Raw genomic sequence first — 16802 nt, 5'->3', positions numbered from 1 at the left:
AACGGAGTATTAAAAGGGTAAGCTTATTGTACTAGGTATGGATAATCTTCCACTGGGGGTAATATTTATCCATAACGGAGTATCGAAAGGATAAGCTTCTTGAGGAGACTTATTTCTAATAGAGTACTAAATAAATAAACATATTTACGACGAAGTCCCATATGAATAAGCTTCTTCAGAAAGCTTATTTACAATGAAGTACCAAATAAATATTCGTAATATAATATATTTATAACACAGACCAATTAGTAGAAAGTACATTAAAAAAAATTAAAAGATAAAAAGATAAAAGAAAAAATGAAACTATCTTTTAGTTCACTCTTTTCTCTCTCTCCTTAGCTTTTGACTCACATTAGTGAAGTGAAATCCCTCACCTTTTCTCCCTCTCCAAGATAGCTTTTAGACCCCACCCGCCCACCCACCCCCCCTCTCTACCCTAGCCCAAACTCCCCCTCCATTCAGCTTTTCCCTAGTACATATAAATACAAGTATATAATATATTTATATTTATATATATTAGTTTCTCTTTCTATAGTCTCTCTCACAGCTCACACACCATAACTCCCCATCTCTCTAGGATATGTATTATGTACAGGTTCCTCTTTATCTCAAAATAGGGGCTTCTTTTATTTTAGTATATAGATATTAGTGCTTCTTTTTAAAGCCTCTGATCTGAACTCTGAGCACTGAAATATAGAGAAAACAAAGAAGACACCAGAAAAAGGAAGGTACTTAAAAAAAATGGAAAACCCTAATGGTCTATAGCCACTTGTCTAAATTTTGTGTCTTTTTTTTTTTTTTTTACATGTATATATTACTACTATTTCTTTATTTTTCAGTTATGGGTACTTGTAATTATACCTATAGGGATTATCTGTTTTGAAATCTTAAAAAAGAGAGGTCTTTATTGGTCAAGTTCATTTCAGATCCGATGAAGAAGTGGATATTGAGTTTTTCAGCTGATTGTTTTGATTTCTTATATTAGTTTCTAATAAAAAGGTCTGAAAAATCTTGTTTTTTGGGGGTTTTGGGTTCTTTTTTTTTGTTTTTTGTTTTGGGGGTGGGGGTGGGGGGTGGGGGATTTTTTGTATAGATAAATTTGATGGGTTTTTGTTTCTGTAATGAAGATCTGAATGGTTGAAGTCAAGGTGTTTCTTTGCATTTTTCTTCTTTCTTGAAAAAAATAGTATTTGTGAAGTCAAATTGAATCAATTTTATTTTGAAGCTTGTAATATCAAAATGCAGGAGAAGCAATTAAGCTTTAGATGCCAGGCTGTAACTGTATTGTACATATGCTTCCCTTCATTTTTTGGCAAGTTGACTTTTGTATATTTGTTATTAAGTTCTCTTTTCCATTAATTTGAAATATATTAATGCTGCTGGTTGGTTTGAGATCTCGGTGAAGGTCTTTTAGTCATATTTTTTTTTGATTCATGTTTCTTTCACTACAGGACACTGTGATGTGTTGGTGATGTATTAAGTTGTGAAAGATCCAATTTTGTTCTGTTGGGTAGTCAATTCACTTCAGCATTTTTGTCTTCTAACTGGTATAAAGCTTTGTACAGTTTTAATTTTGATAATAGTGCTTTCACCAGCTGTTTTCATGTTTGATTGTTGTGGTTGCCTTATTTTGTTATATCTACAAATGTTGGACAATTGATTGAAGTTTTAATATTCCACTCATTCAGAAATCAGAATCAGCAATCGTGTTGTTGGTGAATGAGAAGGTGTTACTGCCGTGTACTTGTTTGGAGTTGGCTTATTTATTTAGTAGCTCGAAAAGACTATCATCGTAATAAGGCGGACTTGTCTAATTTATTGTTTGGAGTTGGTTGATTTAGCAGCTCGAGAAGACTGTCATCGTAATAAGGCACACTTGTCAAGTTCTTTGCGTCTGTTGGTTTTGGGTGCGAACCTGCTCATAACTCTCTAGAGATTACGAGGTGTTTGGTATCCAGTTTTATCCATGCTACATTGAGCTACGGTCAACAGTTGCAGCTGCAACTGCTACATAGAAAAGCTGTGAGGGTGGAGCTTCACTGGTTGGCATCGTAATTATTTAGCTTGTTCATGTCAAACTGGTTGCTTTGTAATGTGGTAGTGCTAGTTGACTGCGATCTCTGGGCTTGCTAACTCTTTAAAACAAATTATGGAATCTGAAACTCTGACTATAGATCATAGGCAGCCCAGCATGCTTCAACGGATACTTTCTGCTTCTGCTCCAATGCTGCTGATTGCAATTGGCTATGTTGATCCCGGGAAATGGGCTGCAATGGTTGATGGAGGAGCCCGATTTGGGTTTGATTTAATCATGCTAGTATTCATGTTCAATTTTGCTGCAATTCTGTGCCAGTATCTGTCAGCTTGTATAGCCTTGGCTACAGACCGAAATCTTGCCCAGGTAGTGTTTTCCCCATTGGAACTTTACTATTGATGCAGTGTCTTCATAGTGATGGATCTTAGTGATGTTAGATATACATGCTTGTTGATTTTTCTGCTCTTTTATGTTTATCTGGAACACCCATAGATGTGATCAAGAATTGCGTCTTGTTTCTGTGTATGGACATCTAGATCTAGTGTTGTTTCGACATTTTTGGAGCCCCGTCTGAGGTCCTTAACCCCCGTGAGAATATATTTACAGCTGATATCAGAAGCAATATTGTTAAAGCCATGGCTTTGTTGCTTAAAGCATCAGGGAAAGATAACTTTTAACAGTAAAAAAAAGGGTTAATTGATGTGAAGCCATGCTTTTCACAAAAGTGTTCGCTTGAGATAATGACGCACAAAGTGGCTAACCAGAATGAGATGGTTCTTTGAGTCTCAACTTCGGAGTCGGATTAATATCAACATCATTATATATTGGATACCGAAAATTAGTTATTTTTGTTGCAATTTGATTAAAGTACTAAATTCATATATAGTTGGTATTGTTAAGTTGTCCCACATTTGTTGTGAGATATGGAATTGGTCTCCTTATATGGTCTTGGACAATCCTCGCTCCATGAGCTAGTCGGGATTGAGTTATGCCCAATGTTTATTTTCTTACATGGTCTCAGTGCCAGACCCTCACAATTCTTGGTTTACCCGATGTTGAGCCTCCATATTGGCAAGCTTAGGCTTGGGGGGGTTCCACATAAGTTGTGAATTTGGAATTGGTCTCCTTATTTGATCTTGGACAATCCTCTTCTCATGAGCTAGATTTTGGGATTGAATTAGTCTCAAGATCCATTTCTTTACCGCTGTGTATTGTGCGATTCACTTCTCGTTTATCGCTTTGAGCTCCGTGGACCTGGTCTTTTTTTTTTCTTGGTTTTGTTTTGTTGCACTTTTCACATTTAAGAACACTGATCACCTGTGTGCAAAGATAATGCCATGATAACAAGCTCCAGTCTGCGGTAGAGCCTTAGAAGTTGGCAAACACTATTGAGCGGACAATACTGGAATGATCATGTGACTTGACCAGGTTTTAAGCCATTCTTTTGGCAACTCTAGCTATTCAGTTTGTCTCTCTGATTCTCTTCCATCATTCAATATACTGGTTAAGAATGCTTATAACAAAACTTGCATTGTTGTACACATTTTATTTTAGGTTTCTTGTGACAGAGTTGAAGTTTCATCTCCTACTTAAATTGTTAGCTTGTAATTCGCATTACTAATGTTGTATAATAACTTTGTTGTCCTTGGTGGTGTCAAAAGATTTGCAGTGAAGAATATGACAAAGTTACGTGCATATTCCTAGGAATTCAAGCTGAGGTTTCGATGATTGCTTTGGACCTCACAATGGTAGTTTCACTATTTCATTTTTTGTTTACTCTTAAGTTTCTTCTGAGATTATGACTTTTCTAGCGCATTAAAATACTTGATTCGATAGGTTTTGGGCACTGCACATGGGCTTAATGTTGTGTTTGGAGTTGACCTGTTTAGCTGTGTTTTTCTAACTGCAACTGGTGCCATTTTGTTTCCACTGCTTGCTTCTCTCTTGGTAAGTCTTTCTAGTTACCATCCTTGTGGACTTTCTGTTATTTGGCATCTATGAATTATCTCAAATTCTTGTCTTTTCATTCCAGCATCCATGAATAATAATGATGTCAAAAACACTTTTTATAGGACAATGGCAGTGCGAAATTTTTATGTATTGGCTGGGGAAGCTCTATACTACTCTCTTATGTTTTTGGAGTGGTTATAAGTCAACCTGAAAGTCCGTTCTCCATTGGTGGGATGCTGAATAAGTTCAGTGGAGAGAGTGCATTTGCATTGATGAGTCTACTTGGAGCAAGTATTATGCCTCACAATTTTTACCTTCATTCTTCTATTGTACAGGTACCCTTCTCTCTCTCTCTCCCCCTCTCTCTCTCTCTATGCTAGCGGAGTAGGTGGCTCATTGTTGTGTGCTAGTGCATGCTCACACGTCTGTAACTTGGATTTCAAATTGTTAAGCTAACTATTTCCATTCGAGATTGGGCCTTGATAAATCTTTTACTCAACAAACGAGAACGCTAGCCCCAGATGGAAGAATTTGGCATGCATCTGACGATTTGTTTACTGTTGTTTAACTTGCAAATTCTATATTTGCTTCAATCTTGTGGTTGTCGTTTATGAATCCTAAATTATACTGCTCATCCTTGGGATTTAAGATGGCATGAATGTAATCAGTTCAGTTGCTTAGATTGATTCCTTTAAGAGATAAATCTGTTGAAGCTCTGAAGTAATCTGTGTTTCTGAAGCCTCTGTTGTTGTTGAGCTTTTTATGCTAGGGATCAAATAATTTTTGGCTGGATGAGTTTATTTCTTTATGATAAAGCAAACTGGATTATCACAAAATGGGAGTTTTTTCTGTCCTTTTTTCCGTTTTGGTTGGGGTGGGGAAAGTGAGAAGGATATAAAACAGGCTCAAATGCTCAATGATGTGTCTTCGACGGCCGTGCATGTGGTTTTTTGGTGCAGCCAAAATAATTTCCATGTTTCTAGCACATTTAATTTTGGATATTGTGATATGACAAATTTTTAGAACTTTCTGTGTTTTTATGTTATTAGATGGTTACATTTAGTCTCATCAGTAATTGTCAGAGTCTAGAAATGATCCTTAACTCTACATCATATTGATCTTAGCTGCTTGTGTTGGTGAGGTCAATACTAGACTATCTTGTGTTTACCTCTATATAAATTCTTTTTGCAGCAAGGTAAGGATTCAACAGAACTTTCCAGGGGAGCTCTGTGTCAGGACCATTTTTTTGCCATTGTTTTCATATTCAGTGGCGTTTTCCTGGTCAATTATGCCGTGATGAATTCAGCAGCCAACGTGTCTTATAGTACTGGCCTTTTATTGCTGACATTTCAGGACGCATTATCATTGCTCGATCAGGTGGGATTGAATCAGCGAAAGATGGTTATGAGCTAGTTGTGTATATTGTATAGAGTGGGGGCTTTTTAAATCTAACAAGCTTTTGAATATTGACACAGGTGTTCAGAAGTTCAGTAGCACCATTCACCATAATGCTGGTTACGTTTATTTCCAATCAGATTACAGCACTAAATTGGGATCTTGGTAGACAACCAGTTGTGCATGACTTATTTGGAATGGATATCCCAGGCTGGCTACACCATGTGACAATCAGAGTAATTTCTATTGTTCCGGCCCTTTATTGTGTATGGAATTCAGGAGCGGAAGGCCTATATCAGCTACTAATATTCACGCAGGTTGTGGTTGCTCTTGTGCTTCCGTCTTCTGTCATACCCCTGTTCAGAGTTGCTTCTTCCAGATCAATAATGGGTATCCACAAAATTTCTCAGTTAATGGAGTTTTTATCTCTTGGCACATTTATCGGCTTACTTGGCCTAAAGCTTATATTTGTCATAGAGATGATATTTGGAAATAGTGATTGGGTTAATAATTTGAAGTGGAATATTGGGAGTAGTGTGTCTATACCATATGTTTTTCTCCTCATTGCGGCCTCTTTATCTCTTTGTCTGATGCTGTGGTTAGCAGTTACTCCACTGAAATCTGCAAGTTCCAGGTTTGATGCTCAGGCATTTCTGCATTCACCTATGCCCGAGTCATATCTGGAGCGTAATCAACTTGATACGAGTGATTCTACCTTTAGTCTAGAAAGGTCCACCCAAAAGCAAGAAGCTGCATTTCATGCAGAAAAATCCTTGGTTGGCCTTCCAGATTTATCAACTCCAGATCCTGATCAAATCTTGCATGAATCACTCTTGGATTATGAGAATGTCCCTCACTTGGCCACCATTGATGAGAGCAAATCTGAAACAACATTTTCAGCTCCTCCTCTCAGTCATCCTGAAGTATCTGCACCAGCAGGAGAAACTGCTGCAGCAAAAAGTGTTTGTAATGAGGTGTCTGGTGTTGAATCTGTGGATACCAGCGTCTTCAGTACCACCGATGAATCTGTGGATGTCGTAGAGAAGACACTCAGAATTGAAGGGGACATGGCCAATGACAAGGATGATGAAGGAGATTCGTGGGAGCCCGATAAAGGAGTATCTGAGAACAGCACCCAATCTGTTATTTCTGATGGTCCGGGATCATTCAAGAGTCTTAGTGGCAAAGAGGACACAGGGAGTGGTACCGGAAGTCTATCAAGATTAGCAGGTCTTGGTCGTGCAGCTAGGAGGCAGTTAACAATAGTTCTAGATGAGTTCTGGGGGCAGCTCTTTGATTACCATGGGGCGGCCACACCACAAGCGAAGTCCAAGAAACTGGATATAATACTTGGTCTGGATTCAAAGGTGGACCCAAAACCTGCCCCTGCGTCCTTTAAAATGGAGAGCAGCAGGAGTGATTTTAATAATGCGTATATTCCATCTGGGAGTGCAAGGGTACCTGAGTCTTTGATCAACTCTAATATATACTCTCCGAAGCAGCAATTTGCATCGGGCACTGTGGACTCTACTTATAGAGTCCCAAAGGAGCCATCTTCATGGTCTAGCCATATGAAATTATTAGATGCGTATGTGCAAAGTTCCAACAGCAACATACTTGACTCAGGTGAGAGGCGCTATTCCAGTATGCGGATTCCGGCGTCTTCTGCTGGCTATGATCAGCAGCCTGCTACTGTGCATGGATATCAGATTACTGCTTACCTTAATCAAATTGCTAAAGAAAGAGGGTCTGACTACTTAAATGGGCAACTGGAGTCACCATCTCCTCGTTCTGTATCATCATCAATGTCGTCAAACTATGCTGAACCATTTGCTCGTGCTTTGGGACAAAAACCTCAGAGTGGAGTGAGTAGTCGAGCACCACCTGGTTTTGGAAATGTCCCTGTAGCCCGAAATAATTCCATGCAGCCCGTTAACACTATTACCGACCTTAGCTCTACTGAAAATGCCGAGAGCGTTGCTGGCGCAGCCAACTCGAAGAAGTATTACAGCTTGCCTGATATATCAGGACGCTATGTTCCTCGCCAAGATTCTGCACTCTCAGATGGGAGAGCTCAATGGTATAATTCCATGGGATATGGACCATCTGTTGGTCGATCAACGTACGAACAAGCCTATGTGACTGGTTCACTGAGAGCAGGTGGTCCTCAGAGGTTTGAACATTCGCCATCTAAAGTCTGTAGAGATGCTTTCTCGTTGCAGTATAGCTCCTCCAATTCAGGGACTGGATCTGGATCTGGATCCCTGTGGTCTAGACAGCCTTTTGAACAGTTTGGTGTAGCTGGTAAGACGGATGTTACTGCTAGCAGTGATCATGGAACTGTGCAGAGTTCATCTACTCAGGAGAGCACATCTACAGTTGACTTGGAAGCTAAGCTGCTTCAATCTTTCAGAAGTTGTATCGTCAAACTTTTGAAACTGGAAGGATCTGAGTGGTTATTTAGGCAAGATGATGGGGCTGATGAGGATCTTATCGATCGGATTGCTGCAAGAGAGAAATTTCTCTATGAGGCTGAAACTAGGGAGATAAGTAGATTGACCAACATTGGCGAATCACACTTCTCTTCCAACAGGAAACCTGGTTCTGGTTCTGCCCCAAAACCTGAAGAGATGGATTACACCAAGTTCTTGGTGATGTCAGTTCCTCACTGTGGGGAAGGTTGTGTTTGGAAAGTAGATCTCATTGTTAGCTTCGGTGTATGGTGCATTCACAGAATTCTCGAGCTTTCACTTATGGAAAGTAGGCCAGAGCTGTGGGGCAAATATACCTATGTTCTTAACCGTCTTCAGGTATACCCTCATATTTCATGCTTTTCATTTTTCATTTTATTGACAGTTTGGCTGTTAATTAACTTTTAACCAGTCAAGTGGGTAAGTTTTCTATTTCTTTGATTTTTTTCCCAATTATTTTATATTGAAAAGGAAACTTTTAAGCATCTGGAAATGAAACATGCTTTTTGGTGTAATTTAAGGTTAGCTTCTCATTTCTGGAGAGAAAAGAATTTCAAAGACACCATTGAAAACCAACCTCCCTTTTCTCCATAGAACGAAATATTTAGATGTATTTTGTCGGTAACTATGTGATTGCTTACACTCATGCTAAAAAACTGCTTTACTCTTGGGGTATCTTGTTTGATTGACATATCCCTTCTCGTAACTATGTGAGGTGCTCTAATTAAGTTGGTCCGGGGAACGGTGTTATCAAGGGCGCGCTTAAAGCGTGCTTAACTATGTGAGGTGCTCTAATTAAGTTGGTCTTGGGAACGGTTTTACCAAGGGCGCGCTTAAAGCGTGCTTAAGCCCTAAAGCGAGGCTCAAAACATATTGAGCGCTTTGCCTCTCTTAGCGGGCGTTTCTGTGTTGTCATCAAGGCTCAAAGGATACTTTTCCTTGCTAATGAGTGTAATACGAAAGAGGCGACACTAAACAATTAATATATCACTTTATCGTAAATTTTCTTCAATTTCTTTGTCCATGTATGTGGTATTCATGCTTATAGATATTAGTCTTGGACTGCACACACATATTTCTCCATTCACGCCTTTCTTTATTAAAGCTCACGCCTTTCTTTATTAAAGCTCACGCCTTAGTTGCTTTGTGCTTAAAGCCCCAATATACCTTAGAGCTTATTTGCGCTTTTTGCCTTTGATACCACTTCAGGGCATAATAGATCTGGCATTTTCCAAGTCCCGTTCTCCAACGAGTCATTGTTTTTGTCTTCAAATTCCAATTGGCCGGCAGCAAAAGTCAAGCCCCCCTCCAATTTCAAATGGAAGTCTGCCGCCACAAGCAAAACAGGGGCGAGGAAAATGCACAACTGCACCAATGCTCTTAGATATGATCAAAGACGTGGAGATGGCAATCTCTTGTCGAAAGGGACGAACAGGCACTGCTGCAGGGGATGTGGCTTTTCCTAAAGGGAAAGAAAACTTGGCATCTGTCCTCAAACGCTATAAACGTCGACTATCCAATAAGCCAGTAGGAAACCAGGAGGCCGGTGGAGCTGGACCGCGCAAAGTAATGTCACCTTCAGCAGCCCCTTTCAGCTTGTAACACTTGTTTCTCGGTTCATAGCAACTGACCGGTGATTACCACTTTTAGACTTGTGCTTAGTTGCTATGAATTTACTCCTCTCTCTCTCTGTGTACTGTTCTTTCCCTCTCCCTCCCTTGTATTTCTCATGTGTATTTGAATCTTGCAGCTTATATTCACCCAACCCCCTTGTACCTCAAATCTTGTATACAAATAGGATAAGAAGTTGTAACGAGGTTATGTAAAACTGCAGCGGTGAAATGAAACGGGGCTAAAAAGGCGGGAAAAGATGTTATTGCAAAAATTGCAGTTTTCTCCCTTTTTACATAGTTGAAACTTAGCCTTTATTGAATTACTTTTAGATCAAAAGCTTAATATATTTCATATAGTTGCTGCTGATGGAGTTTGCTCCCATGTTGAAATACGTTTATTTGATGCTTCTAGTTACAGTTAGTCAAAACCTTACTACTATCTTACCACTTTTTGTGGTGGGATTAGTTGACAGCTTGTTTAGATGGTGTTACCAGTTTTTATTATAATGTTTGTTTTGATTGTTACTTAAATTTTATTGTATTGTATCGTTAAATTCATCGCTACATAACAACGAAAAGTGCCACTTTATGGAACGGCTGATTGGTATGGTCGCATTATCTTATTTTTTTCTCTCATCTTGCCTCCCTTATTATTAAATAATTCTATTTTATACTTTATCCTACTTTTATATAATAATTTTACTTCGTGCCTTACTTTTTCTTTATAATATTGCAAGTTTATTTTTTATATTGTTGGTGAATAATATGATAAAATGATGGGATAAACAATATAATCTATCCAAACATTATATATATTAAAACGATACGATATAATATACTATACAATATTATACGGCACATTGTGAAATGATACACAACAACCATCTTAACAAGCTGTAAGTGTAGATGCCATAAAAGAATTGCTGTAGTATGTAAAACGAGGACAAGGATATGACTGCTTGACAGGGAAAAGGATAATCATATGCCAGTCAGTGGTAATTACACATGTATTTTTTTGTTATTTTCAGTGTTTTGTTGCCAGCTCAGTATTGTACACATCTTTGATTTTTTTTAATCTGTTTTAAGTTTTGGTGAATAAACTTTTTTGTTAGTTTTTGTTGCCTGCGCAGTTCGTCTATTTAAGTTTTGGCAGGTCAAATTAGCAATATATGATATTGGAGTGCAGGCTAGTTAGATTTGGACATTACTGTTATCACTCTCAAGGCACTTGATAATAAAAATGTAAAGGTCGAGTATGAGGGTTGTAAGTTAAGAGATAGTTAGTTTTGCTTTACTTCGTATTATTGTGATACTAGTTTGGTAGGGTTGTTGTCTAAGATAGCTAGTGACAATATCGTATCTTACTATTTTGCTTTTCAATGCCGGACTTATTTACTAGCTATCACTTTTGCTTTGTATCTTTCTTCTAAATTTCATGCGGGTTCTACTTTTCCTATGATTTCTGTGGTGATATTGATATTGTCTTCTTTTATCTTTTTACCTCGACCTTTCGAAAACAGTCTCTATTCCTTTGGGATAAGGATAAGGTCTGCGTACACTATACCCTCCTCAGATCCTACTAGTATTGGCCGTCCGTTGTTATCACTCTCGAGTCAAAAGGGAATCGCACTAGTGTCCCTGACGTCATGCAACATGACAAGGTATTCTTATCTTTATCGCTTTAGTTGAAATAAGTGTGCCTTGGGTTTTCTTTTTTCTTTTTTCTTTTTGGATTAAAGGGTTTCAATGAATGAAAAAATTTAGAAATTAAAAAAAGGACTGGCTAATTTGCAAATTATCAAAAGTATCCTTTTAAACGAGTGATGGTGAGAGTTTAGAATATATTCTTCATTTTAAATTGAGAATGTTAAATTTAAATTGTACATTTTTATTAAATATATTTAACAAAAAGTGTATCACATGCATGTGACTTCATGATTTTTTTTTTTCTTTTTTCTGTTTGCTTAATCACTCTCCACTTAAAAAAGAAGCTTCTTGAAACCCCCATAAAAAATAGAAGCAGACTTTACCCTCTCCTAAGCTTCTCAAAACTCTCTCTACCCTCTCCGTATATATGAGTTTTAGCTTTCAATTGTTTGGTCAAAACTATAGGGGAAATCCAAAAATCCAAGTAATTTTGTTCGATAAGGTATGTAAAAATATCCCTTTTTTCTTTTAGTTTCTCTATCTCAATTTATATAATTCGCTAGATATATCATTGATACAAAAAATATTCAAATATTAAATTCGACTTCTATATACTCCTCACAAACTAGAAGAACCTCGTGGGAGGTTAAAGAGAGAACTTATTCTTTCGACGTTAAGAATTCTTCCAATAATTTCGAGTTTGATCTGCTCAAAAAATTACTATGTGATGCATTTTCCTTTTGGTATGTCCGAAATTCAATTCTATCCTTTATATTTAGAAATAATTTAATTTTAAACTTCTTATTTTTTTTTTAGTGAAATTATTATAGTTACATAAATATTTAGGACTTGTTTTAGATCACATATTTTATTTTATTTTTCTTTTCTTTCTTAAGCCTTGCGCACAGTTTAAGTATAAAATAAGATGGAAGGAGTATCTCAATTATGACTATATCAAACAAATCAAACCAAAATTTTTTAGTTTTTAGATAAGCTTTTTATGGTAAATATGAGCCCAAACTGGTCTAACCTTTTCTCAAATTAATTTGCCAATGAACATGTACCTAGTATTAAAAAAAATTAGATACATACTCAATAGATTATATTTTTATGAGCTAAATTTAACAACTAAATTCAAGATGATTTGTTTTGCATTTTTCAAAAATCTCCTCCTTATTTCTTATATATTTTTCCATTTTCTTGTCCCCTTTGATTGTGCAGAGGGATCCTATCTTATTCAATAAAGAATAAATAATTGATGTTTTTTTTTTTTTTTTGAAAAATTTATTTTCGTGTATGCAGGAGGAGAAAATAGCACTATTATATACTTGTAATAGAGAGCAAAAATTGCAGTAGTAGAAGAAGATGGATGTAATTGTCATTTCATTGCCTTTGGTCATATTGATATTGATCGTAGCTGTTGTTTGTTATCTATGTGGAAGATCGTGTTAATTAATAATACATGGATTATGAACCCTACGAAGAAGAAGAGGAAATTCAGAGAGAAAGATGTAATTTTATTTAGTAATGTGTATTGAAAATGAAAAGTATGTTTAAGTAGATTCAGATTCAGATTCAAGGTTATGAGTAAAATTTATTATATGTAAGTGAATTTGTCAATTAATATAGTTGAACTTATAGCTTGTTTGGTCAATTGTTTTGGGGCTAAAAGTGTTTATTTAAAGTTAAAAGATGTTTGATCAAACTTCTAGAAGCAAAAAAAAGTATTTTTGAGTAAAATTTAAAGTAGTATTTAAAATATAGAAAAAAATAACTTCTCCTTATAATTTTTTTTCTTTCTGAAAAACACTTTTGAGGAAAAAAATATTTAGAAGCACTTTTTAAAAGGGTGGTCAAAGAGAATTGTTGCTCAAGAATATATTTCGAATTAAGTGGTTAAGCATAAATTGCTTTTTGCCAAAAATATTTTTACTAAAAAAATATTTTTAAAATAAATTAATTTTAAAAGCTTGGCCAATCAAACAATTATTTTTTACTAAATTACTTTTACATCATTAGTTTATTATATTACTTATTGACGAAGCACCAAAACTCAAAAGCTAACTGTATTCGTGTATCTGATGTAATTTTAGGTTGTCAAAAGCAAACACAATAAATATCTCTTTATCTTTATCGCTTTAGTTGTAATTATTGAGATCATTACCGAATGTGATTGGTCGGTCGTCACCCTTAATTAGAGAGTTCACTCTTTATTTGATAATTGATGTTTAAGTTAATATGAACGTACTTCAACTAATTTCGATGGGAACGTCTCACAATTGTAGAAGGTGGATTTTTGGCAAGCAATAAGCACTTAAAGTGTGAATTTTTTATCTTAGATTTTATACTCCATTTGAGAAGACATTGACTATGTCTTTTGTCGATTTTTTAATAGTATTGTAAGTTATAGTTACTTTTTATGTAGTTTTTAAATATGTAAATTTTATTTTAAAAAATTATGTCTAATTTTACAATAAAAATTAGTTTAATTGACCTCATACTCTGAAAAAGTTCAAACAAATTAAAACGGAGGGAGTATAAAACATGAAAATAAAAAGTTTCTTGACAGAGAAGGCTCCATTCTCTTTAATTAGTCTAATAGTTTGGTACAAATTTAATTAAAGGAAAAAGGCCAAATTTATCCTCTTACTTTCGTATATTATCTACATTTAATCTTTGTTATATTATCCAGCATATTTATCCTTACTGTTATACTATCGCTCTAAATCTGGCCCTATCGTAGTGCTGGCAAGTGAGACCGGCCCAGGACCGCGGCCCATGTGAGTAGTGGGCCTATACAGTCCTAATCGTTTAAGACCGGGATCGGGATAGGTGGGCCTGGCAAGTGGACCGGTTCGTTGCTTGAGGCCCGTGAGACCGGGATCGGACCAGTCCTAGCGGGCCTAAACGGTCCCAAAGGGCCTTTTTTTAAAAAAAAAAAAAACTGCCCGTTAGGGCATTTAAATTATAGTTGTTTCCTCTGCCACGTTGGCTATTTATAAAATAGCTATTTAACCCCCTCCCCAACTTTATTTTAACCCTAAACTTTTTATAATTATACTTTTTCCTATTTTCAACTATAAATACCCCTCATTCTTTCATTTTTTTCACAAAATCATCAATCTCTCTCTAATTTTCTTCTATAATTGCTTATTTTATTGTTACAATTTGTGAAAAGTTGTGAAGTTGGTGAATTGAAGTTTTCAAGTCTTCAACGATAATTAATTTTCAACAAGTTGTTCGTCAATTCGGTAAACTCGTTCCAACTCTTAAGTTTTAATATTATAGTTTTGTTTGTTTTATTTACTTTGTATTGCTTGATTAATTAATATGGCTTATTCCTTAAAAAAAATATTTAGTAAAAATAAGGAAAAATTCAAGAGTGGTGAATCTAGTGACCAATCTATTCCTCCTCCACTTCCCTCGGCTCCCCCACCCAAACCCCATAACCGTCCTACACCTGCTATTCTTGATAGTGATAATAGTTTATTACAATTTATTAAGAGTCAATTTTTGCATAATGTTGGAGCTGGTGAACAATTAAACCGTGAATATATGAATGCTCTTTATGGTAATCCAACTATTGATGAAAATGATGATGAAGAAATAGATTTTGATGAAATGCAACCGGATGACGATACACCCACTAGTCCTGCTCCTGAAGTTAACCCAACTAATGATAATCCAAATGATGCCCCGTCTGACCCTCCTGTTACTACCCTTACTTTTTCTAGACAACGTCCCAAACGGATAGAAATATATATTGTTTGGCCTTTTTTTACTCAACTAATTCCACAAAATAAGGCTAAGTGTAAAACTTGTGGCAATGATTTAGCTTTTAAATATTTTGACGGTCGGATTGGGGGAGGGGGACTAGAACTTTGAAAAGACACATATTGATACACCCTCAAGATAAAGCCAAATATTTTCGTATGAAAGCCTTGGCCGAGGGGACAAGTGTACCTACTCCTAGTCAGGTTGACCCTAGTACCGGGTCTAATTAATTTCAATCGGAAATTTACACTGTTACCGGTGGTATTTTATATTATGTTCCAAAAAAAGATCGGGAAGAATTGGCAAAAATGGTTACTGTTATGTGATTACCCTATAGTTTTCCTTCTAACCCTCACTTTGTGCATTATATTAGAAAAATTTGGAATCCTACTTATAAATATTTTTCTCGCACAACCGTAAAAAGTGATATTTATAAATATAAACATGAATATGAACAATATTTGCGCTATTTATTTACTCATATAAATTATCGTGTTGCTATTACAACCGATATTGGTAGAAATGGTAATGACTTTGATTACCTTACTGTTACCAGTCATTGGATTGATGAGGAGTTGATCATGCAAAAACGCATTATTGCTTATAGAATAATTAATTCACGTCACACATGGCAGTTTATTGCTGGCACAGTTATGGTTATTTGTAGATATTTTTACATTATTGATAAAATCATGTCAGTTTCAATGGATAATGTCACTAGTAACACAAATGATGTAGCCTTGCTTACCACTACACTAGGTCTTGCATTTAATAACATTTTTCATGTTGGATGTATTTATCGTATTTACCATTTAATTGTGGGTGATGATATGCGAATTTTAAATATTGAAATTGAAAAGGTTAAAATGGCTCTTAACTGACTTTTCTATTCAAACCGTAGAAGTGGACTTAGAGAATATTTTAAAAGATGCGATGAATTTGGCCTAAGAGAAAGAAAGGTTCCTAAAGCTTGTCCAACTAGATGGAATTACATGTATGAAAGTTTAGTTGTTGCATATGAATATAGAAACCCCATAAACTCAATGTTTAATGCTCATGTAAGTGATGATGGTGAGCACCTTACAAATGCGGATTTGGGCTAATGTTAAAATGCTTGTAGATTTTTTAGAAAAATTTCATATTGCTACAAATAAATTTTCTGGGAAATATTATCCTACTATTTCTAACTGTTTAGTTTATATTGCAGAACTTGAAAATTTGTTTGCTCATTTTTCAGAGGGTGAAAAAATTTATGAACTTGCTATTGATTCTATGAGAAAAAAGTTTAAAAAATATTTTTTCCCTATTTTTCTTATTTATGGTGTTGCTACCTTGTTAAATCCTACTATGAAATTAGGAGGTCCTCAATTTTGGTATGAAACTGTTTATAATGGTTTAGCACTTGAAGAAGAGAAGTTGTCTAAACTTCCGGAAGCAATAGCCTCAATTAAAATAAATGCTCAAACTATTTATAATGCTTATCAAGTTGCATTAGATCAGGCTAGACCAAATGTTCCAACTCCTTCTTTTTCTGATTCTCAATCATCTAAAAGAACTGCGGGAGTAAGAGCACTTAGTGCTTGGGCCGGGTTCAGGGGTTCTCAAGTTTCTAGTACTAGTGATTTTTCACAACTAAATGAGCTTGAAATTTATTTGTCACAGAGAATTGAGGAAGTGAATCCCGAAGGCTCCTTTAATATTTTGGAATGGTGGAAGGACAAAGAAAAACACTTTCCGATTCTTTCAAGGATGGCCCGAGACATTTTAACTATTCAAGCTTCAACAGTAGCATCAGAGAACGCTTTCAGTTGAGCAAGACTTCAACTCGGTGATTATAGAGCATCTATGAGGGAGAGCTTGGAAAAATTAGAAGAAATTTTGGACTTACTGAATCACAACCAGAGATAGACGAAGCTT

The 16802-nt window shown here is 35.9% G+C and overlaps 1 protein-coding gene and 1 long non-coding RNA gene across 4 annotated transcripts; both read left to right on the top strand.

Annotated features, from left to right (window-relative positions):
- Positions 1-354: 354 nt before the first annotated feature.
- On the top strand, positions 355-9736 carry LOC107801349 (ethylene-insensitive protein 2.2). 3 transcript variants are annotated; one of them, XM_075222604.1, is made up of 10 exons: positions 544-728; positions 1246-1312; positions 1452-1547; positions 1689-2401; positions 3697-3783; positions 3872-3982; positions 4108-4320; positions 5177-5362; positions 5461-8190; positions 9061-9736. In XM_075222604.1, exons 4-10 carry the CDS (start codon positions 2150-2152, stop codon positions 9451-9453), a joined length of 3972 nt encoding a protein of 1323 aa, XP_075078705.1. In that variant the 5' UTR covers positions 544-728; positions 1246-1312; positions 1452-1547; positions 1689-2149; the 3' UTR covers positions 9454-9736. The 3 variants fall into 3 exon arrangements, with proteins under 3 accessions (XP_075078704.1, XP_075078706.1, XP_075078705.1); XM_075222603.1 differs by lacking the exon at positions 1246-1312 and having other exon boundaries at positions 355-728; XM_075222605.1 differs by lacking the exons at positions 1246-1312; positions 1452-1547 and having other exon boundaries at positions 504-728.
- A 1738-nt stretch (positions 9737-11474) lies between these two features.
- On the top strand, positions 11475-12765 carry LOC107801348 (uncharacterized). The gene is made up of 2 exons (XR_001651621.2): positions 11475-11613; positions 12414-12765. It is a non-coding gene; the product is annotated as an uncharacterized LOC107801348 (long non-coding RNA).
- The last annotated feature ends 4037 nt before the right edge of the window (positions 12766-16802 follow it).

The sequence above is a fragment of the Nicotiana tabacum genome, chromosome 10, assembly GCF_000715075.1.
Source record: "Nicotiana tabacum cultivar K326 chromosome 10, ASM71507v2, whole genome shotgun sequence".
Lineage (NCBI taxonomy): Eukaryota > Viridiplantae > Streptophyta > Magnoliopsida > Solanales > Solanaceae > Nicotiana > Nicotiana tabacum.
This window is presented reverse-complemented; position numbering and strand designations above follow the sequence as displayed.

What these genes read in the sequence shown, in the direction of transcription:
- LOC107801349 (XM_075222603.1), top strand. Translation starts at nt 2,150, where the DNA reads ATGGAATCTGAAACTCTGACTATAGATCATAGGCAGCCCAGCATGCTT. An exon ending in CAGACCGAAATCTTGCCCAG is followed by an intron (nt 2,402 to 3,696) that starts GTAGTGTTTTCC and finishes TGGTGTCAAAAG; the next exon opens with ATTTGCAGTGAAGAATATGA. An exon ending in ATGTTCTTAACCGTCTTCAG is followed by an intron (nt 8,191 to 9,060) that starts GTATACCCTCAT and finishes ATACCACTTCAG; the next exon opens with GGCATAATAGATCTGGCATT.